This window comes from Melanaphis sacchari, unplaced genomic scaffold (assembly GCF_002803265.2).
Source record: "Melanaphis sacchari strain LSU unplaced genomic scaffold, SCAv2.0 Contig22_pilon_pilon, whole genome shotgun sequence".
Lineage (NCBI taxonomy): Eukaryota > Metazoa > Arthropoda > Insecta > Hemiptera > Aphididae > Melanaphis > Melanaphis sacchari.
In genome coordinates this window covers 43037-50520 of record NW_020271107.1, presented here as the reverse complement: position 1 = coordinate 50520, position 7484 = coordinate 43037, and the positions used below count along the sequence as shown (strand labels likewise).

The 7484-nt window shown below is 31.0% G+C and overlaps 1 protein-coding gene across 1 annotated transcript; it reads left to right on the top strand.

The window, feature by feature from the left end:
* Window positions 1-2875: 2875 nt before the first annotated feature.
* Window positions 2876-7484, top strand: LOC112594319. Its single transcript, XM_025339038.1, has 10 exons — window positions 2876-3030; window positions 3125-3395; window positions 3478-3675; window positions 3969-4084; window positions 4142-4330; window positions 4445-4577; window positions 4637-4774; window positions 4891-5031; window positions 6506-6661; window positions 6849-7484. The coding sequence occupies exons 1-10, from the start codon at window positions 2876-2878 to the stop codon at window positions 7482-7484; spliced, it is 2133 nt and encodes a 710-aa protein (XP_025194823.1).

Genomic DNA, 7484 nt, shown 5'->3' with positions numbered 1-7484 from the left:
AAGCAACTGTATATAAAGTGTATAATAATTTATGTACGAACACCACTATAATACATTTGACGAATATTATCTTAATGCTTCGTGTATTACCGTACTGTCTCTGTATGTATTTAGGTAATGGTAGTCACATAATAATAAATAGTGGAAAAATTAATCTTGTGATCCCAGGTTTTGACTTCATATAGCAACATTAATTTTGCTAAATCAAAAGGTTTTAATAATGTCCGAATCGTTAAATTTAAAAAAGCCTTTTCAGTCGTTAGCTTCAATAAATTATTCCTCTACAGTAGAAATTGAACAATTAAGCATCCATAACGAGAAAAACTTATCATTATCTTTGAAAGCAATCAATTCAAAATCGATCGATCAAACGTTACAGAAAAACGTAACAGACATCGTGAAAAATAACAAAACGATTGATGACTGTGAATCGTTCACGAAAAAACGCGTTCGGCATGAATATCCATTGACAAAATGGTCGAAACAAGAGAGAGCTGCAAAGATTCGTACGGAACGTGATAGGAAATTCGAAAATATTAAAAGATATAACGAGACAATTACGCGTGGCGCCGAAATGATCAAAGTACATTTTATTGCAGACTTCAGAGCTTTGTTCTAATTTTAACATAATGTATTATATAAATAAATTTTATTTTTCAGAATCCCTCTGAAAAAACGCACGTTGAAAAATTAGATGAACTTAAAAAATTAAAAAACGACCAACTATATCACGACAAAAGCTCTATTTAGTATGTTTCTTTATTGTTTTAAACGCATTTAATATACGAGTATATACTTGAGGTTTCAACACTTATTCATAATATTTACTTTAGTAGCGATGATATACAAAGTATATCCCTTAATACCAAAATAGAAGCGCTTGAATTGAATTTAAAAAATATCCAAGACGAGTTGATACTGGAAAAAAGTCGGCTTGGTGACGATATGGTAGAAAGTTTGAATATAGCCGAAGATCATACTAATAACGAGCTTGAAGAAAAAGCTTTTTACACGTACATCGATACAAACGACGAATTTGCCGAAAAATGTCGTTCAAATCCAGTGAGACAATAATATAAATAGAAAACAATATTGAAAATATAACATAATCTATACACTTTTTATAATTGTTTAGAATTATGTTTTAAATAAAATTTAAAAATATGTACCTATGTTTAGACGGAATCCGTTTTAAAGTGCATAGATGACGATACGAAAATTACGGATGACTGTTCTATGAACGAGCATGTTTTTGAGACGGTTTCAAATACAGAATCTAGATTAACATTCACTCCAAATATCGTCAAATTTAGGGTTAGTTATACATATTAAATAACATAAACATGTTTTTAAATTAAAAACGTATTTATTTACTGTATTTTAAATGATTTAAGGTAATGAGAACATACTCAAACGATATAAAGGAAGCTAGTATTTTGGAAAAACAGATAAAAGTTACTAACCGTAGTAAAACCACCATATTGTGTCTCTATAGCCATTTATTTGATCCAAACTCGGTACTTCAAGATGACATGAATACCATAAAAGTATAATATAATCTTTAATGCTGTTGAAACAAGGAAAATTAAATTGTTTATTCATCGGTTAGGTAATGCCAATCACTTGGTGTCGTGTGCAGCCCGCTACAACGATCGTTTACTCAGTGACATTTAAACCAACGGTATTGCCCGATTTCAAAACCTATCTGAGTTTATATGGAATAAAATTAGTGTTTAAAACTGTGACAAAAAATCGACCGGATTTAAAATACGTGTTGAATATTCCAGTTAAGTTTTGCATGATTAAACCGGAACCGGAACTGGTTACCAAAACGATAACGTACGAAAATATTGTCTATATTATACACAAGTCATCGATACGTCACAATAATATTCAATTACAAACTGAATTTACTATTTGAATATCTGAAATCGTTTCAGTTTCCCGGTTGTATGTAACTCAAGTGAAAATTATAACTCTAAACAATATTTAATCATGAAAAATAACGGTTATGCCGATTGTGTTTTTAGCGTGCTTACAGAGACAGAGTATAAAAAAAAACAGAACTCCAGTGAATATATTTAACATTATAACAATGATTATAATAATAATATTAATTATAATATTTTTTTAAACGATTTATTGTGATACTCAATATTAACGTCATTAAAATTTAATGATTAAAATAATATTTAGTTAAAACTTATTATTGAAAAAAAAAATAGTAGAATTACACATAATATTTAGTGTCGTCAATAAATATTGATATTGATCATTATTTAAATTGGCTCTTCAAACAATTTCATTATCATATTATCGTTGTATAGTACCTGACTTATTTAGGGTTTTAAATTATTTTTTTTATTCAGGTTACTCATCAAGTTATGACTTAAATGAAACGGAAACGGAGGATAACGAAATAAAATCTAGGGCCATTATCGATTATGTTATTAATAAAATGTTCAGTTATTTTATGTGGAGACAACATATTAATGTGCTATTACCAGCAAAAAGCTCCGTAAAAGTTCCACTTATATTTAACAGAAATTTGGCCCATTCGTCCATCACTGAAAGTTACTTAATAGTATTTGATAATTCAGAGTATACAATTCCGAATCAGGTACCTAATAGGATAAATTTAATAACCCTCGATAAATGTTGCCACTTTGGATTATGTTATAACTTGACGTTAAGCGCCGTCTCGAAATTAGACGTACCGCGTACATTATACAGACGATGTTGCATGTAAGATTATAGTTTTTTCTCGTTCCCATTTTAGAAGGTATACGTTATTGGAAAGGTCGAGGATCAAAAAATCCTCGTAAATCCCAGTGTAATCGATGCTGGGCTATGTTATTTAACAAGTTCCACGCAGATGGTGAACTTTCAGTTACGCAACACTAGCAGGGTGGTAGTGCCGTACGAAATTAGACTACCGCGGGAGCTGCTCAAACACGCAAAGCTCAGCCATTCAAAGGGATACCTCAGAGCTGAGTCTTCGCTGGAAGTTTTCATTCGGCTGCGTTTTAAGTGCCTATATAATATTCAATATCATTATAATTTATTATAAACATGACACACGTGTCGTTATACTTACAACGTCGGCAAATACAATCATTTTAAGGTACGAAGTGTTGCTTCCAGACGAATGTAAAACGTATTTTGACGCAAAAAGCGGTGTACTGAATTTCCCGGTTCGAGTTTATTCGTCAAACTGTAAAAAATTTCACGAGGTACGCGTCTTGGCAGTGGTGACCACGCCGTTCGGTCTGAAACTAACACCCGACACGTTGGATTTCGGTACCGTCAACACGATGGAAACCGTCGTTCGGAGTGTCATGTTAGCTAACCATTCAAGAACCAAGATGGAATATGGATTCTTGAAACTACCAGAAGTAATTATGTATTAAACGTTAACAAAAAAAAAAAACTACAAAAACGGCGAGCAACATTTAAATCGTTTCAAAAATTTTTTAGAGAGTTTCCGTACATCCGAGTGCATTTGGCACTATATTTTCCGGCGAACAAATTCGTCTGCACTTGCATTATAGCCCCAATGCCAGTGACTTGCCGCAAAACGTCTATACGCACGATGACAATTTCGTATTGACATGTAATACAGTTACCGGTGTCAACGCAGAAATATGTCCCTTTCAAGACGATGCAACCACACAAGTAAAACGACAGAGCACAATATATTATTATTTAGTATTAATATGTGCACAATGTACACATTGAATACAAATACCACTTTAGTGACTGTAGAAATTATTTTAAACTTTATAATTAACAATTATTTAATAATTTTAGTCGGGCAATATTATTGATTATAGTTGGTAATTACTAATTAGTGATCGAGTTGGAGTATTAGTTAAATTAATGTATGTAAATAACTAAGTCTTTGCATTCTAAATTTAATTACAATTGGTCATAAAAGTCGAAATCCGTTTAACACATTTTTCTTTTAGACTTATGAAACAATTAATGAAGTAATAAATGAACAAATATCAAGTACAGTTATTTTAAACGAAAAGTCAGCAGTCGGTGAAAACGAGATAAAAGAATTAAATCACGGAGCAGATAAGTTAATAATTTTAAGTGTATTAATTTTCAACAATTGATTTAAACTAATTCGAAACAGAATTCAATTTTCGATATTAAACGATAAGATTGAGGTGTGTACATTTGACGACAAAAATGCTATCCTAAAAGAAGCTACTCTAAGATGCCATGCAAAAATTCATGATGTACCTGTAGAACTTTCTGTCCAAAAAATTATATTTGGAAAAACTCATTTAATGTCTTATTCAGTTTTCAAAATCGATTTGAGGTAAATAATTTTATACTGTATGTCTATTTTACTCGTTATTGTGAAATTAACAGATAAAAAAAAAAATTATGTTGAGATTATTTTTCATGATTTATAATCATTATAAAATTCAAGAGCATCGAATTTGGCATCTATAACTGAACGTAACATTAATGCATTTCCGGATTTCAAAATTAGATTTGAGTTTATCTCCAATGATTCTACAATAGAATTTAAGCCAAGAAACGGAATACTACATTCAAAAGAAGTTAATAATTAAAAAAAAAATTATTTTTATATTTATGACGGTTATTATTTTATATTTAGGTCATTACTATTAATGTATTATTTCGACCAAAATTTGATGATGAGGTCCAAAGTATTTATGAAGAGTGCCTAAATTCTGAAGTAATGAAGTTAAAGGTCGATCAAATTTTGAAGGACAAAAATGCTTTCATAAATCAAGTTAGTATAAATGGTCTGAATTATTTGTTCTTAAATACCTGTATGTAATATATGTACTTTCGCAAACTCGTAGTATCATTAGAAATAAATTTAATAATTATTGGTATATTCAACAGGTTTACACGAATAAACCATTTTTTCATGAACAAATCAAAATATTTGAAACCAACAAAACATTTTTTTCTCTGATGTTTGATACAATGAAAATCATTCCTGCTGTATGTTTTGTACAATTCATAAATCAAAAATCAAAAGAATATTTTGGGTATTTTTATATTAAAAATTTAAATAACTGATAATTATTTATTAACATCAACTATCAGTATTCTATTATAATTTTAACCTGTAGCCTATTACGTATATACCTATATTGAATATATAATTTTTTTTTTTTAATGTATTGGTAATGTACTATTGGACATTTATTTAATATTTATACTCCAATATTTTTAGATATGTTAAAAAAATCAATGTATTAAGGTGTTTCATAAGGTAAAATAAAAAATAAAAGTTCTTTATTGAAAACTAAATTAAATAGCTTGTGTTATAAAAAAATACTTTTCAAACTACACAAAAATATTTTTTTCAAAATAAAAAAATCTAATAAAAAAAATGACTAATAAGTATGAAATATAAACAAGCGGATCTATTGCCCGGATTTTATGTAAATAAAAATAATATAGGTCCAATTCTTGCGTCTTTTAAATAAGTAGTTACTGTCAGGGCTCAAATTTAAAATAAATCCGTATAATATAAGTATGTTGACAAGGCATATTATGCAATATCCTAAATTGAACCGTTTTTTTCTAAAAACTATTAAAATTTAATCATTAAAAATTTCATCTGAAAATATAATATAATATAGGTATGAGCTAAAATTTGATGTGAAGCATTTTTTTTTTCGATCTCAATACACGTATAGTTGAAAACTTTCACAAAAATGTATTAATTTATCCAGTATAATTATATAACCTACAGTTTCTTAAATTGACTCACTTCAAGAATATATTAATAAATTATTATTTTTTTTTAACATTTATTTAGAAAATATACAATCTGTAAAGGTAATTTTACAATACGCATTTTTGCAGTATATATTATATGTTTTTTTCATAAGAATTTACATGATTTTAAGAAACTACCCAACAATAATACTTATGATGCGAGGGACTTAAATGTATGGCTTATTTAAAATTTTTTTGTTTTAATTATTTATTACTCGCGGTAATGTGTATGGACTACAACCAATCGCCAAAATATTCAGGATTTTCAATTTCTTGGAGTAATAGAGCGTACATCAATAAAATAGTTAAAAAAATAACTTCTTGAGTACTTATAAAACTCATCACAGTTTAAATCGTTCACATAATATACTTCAATATACATAATAAATATTAGGCATCATCAAATAGTATACTAGTTGGTATTTTATAAAAATTATCGAGGAATATAAGACATTAAAATGAATTGAATACTATTTATCGGATACTATATGTATGAAATATTATATTACACAAATATAATTTAATACAATACATTATTCATTTGCATTGTCACCAACATAATACATAACATTCAACAGTGTATCACTGTAATGTAAAATCTTCAAACCTTCTTAATACGCCATGTATATAATATTATTATATACTAAAACGTACGCCCACATATTATGACCCGAAAATTCGTTCCATTTCACGTGTACTTACAACACGCTTTTGTATTTTTGAAAAGGTAAACGAAACGTTAGAGGTGAGTTCTGAAACGATGCGGCTTCATGTCATGGTGTCCGGTAGCGGTCTCGGACCGTCGTGTACAATCACGCCCGATGACATGTTCAACGTCATACAAAATACGCACAAACACGCGAACAAAGCGCTTATTTTCCGAGTAATTATTGTTGGCTGGCGTGCATCGATGTCGTTGAGCCTATGTTCAATCTATAGTGAAAGCTCTAACTCAAACCCTGCGCACGCCACTAATTTGAGCTGACTATAGCTATTATTCTAGCATATTAAAACAAATTCAACATTTTTAATCAATACTTTGATAATAGATTGTACATACATACGTATAGGTAACGAACACAAGTGGAACGAACGTCCGGTTCAACTTGCAAATGGAATGGACGAGGGAGCGATCGGAGTCTATAACCGATGACGAGGTGTACGAGTTTGTGGAAAAGCTCCGAGTGGCGGAGCGGGTAGACCCGGAGCGGCGTGTGGCGATGGCGTCGCAGTTCGAAGGAGAGGAATGGGTCGTAGAATCTGCGAACACTGAAAAAAGTGCGTTTGACCTAGGAAACGGCGGTAGGCCACTGTGGTTTCGTTTGGACCCGAATGAGTCACGATACGTTCAGGTAACTTTAACACTTCCTCGGCACAACCGACAACTAGACGAAAACGGCGGTGGCGGCGGTTGTGATGATGAAGAGTTGTTAGAATCACCTTTCGAGAGCACCGAAGAGCTGTTAAGGTCTCCGGGTGGAGCCGAAGAGGATTTTTTCAAATCACCTGATGGCGGTTTTAGGACAGAGTTAGCCAAACTGAGTCGAGATTTTGTTCGGAATGATTATGGCCGAACAGCCACTGCCTTGATTGCCTCTAAGCGTCGCGTTTACGCAGCAAAATTCAATGTGCACGTAGGCCATTCGGTGCTCCGACAGTTCTATGTATTCGGTTTCGTAGACGTGGATAAAACTGTAGACTCTTAA

Excerpts from the sequence above, each read along its gene's own strand:
- LOC112594319 (XM_025339038.1), top strand. The coding sequence starts at position 2,876 with ATGGTGAACTTTCAGTTACGCAACACTAGCAGGGTGGTAGTGCCGTAC. Across the intron at positions 3,676-3,968 it reads AAGACGATGCAACCACACAA|ACTTATGAAACAATTAATGA; the intron begins GTAAAACGACAG and ends TTTTTCTTTTAG. Across the intron at positions 4,775-4,890 it reads AAAATGCTTTCATAAATCAA|GTTTACACGAATAAACCATT; the intron begins GTTAGTATAAAT and ends TATATTCAACAG.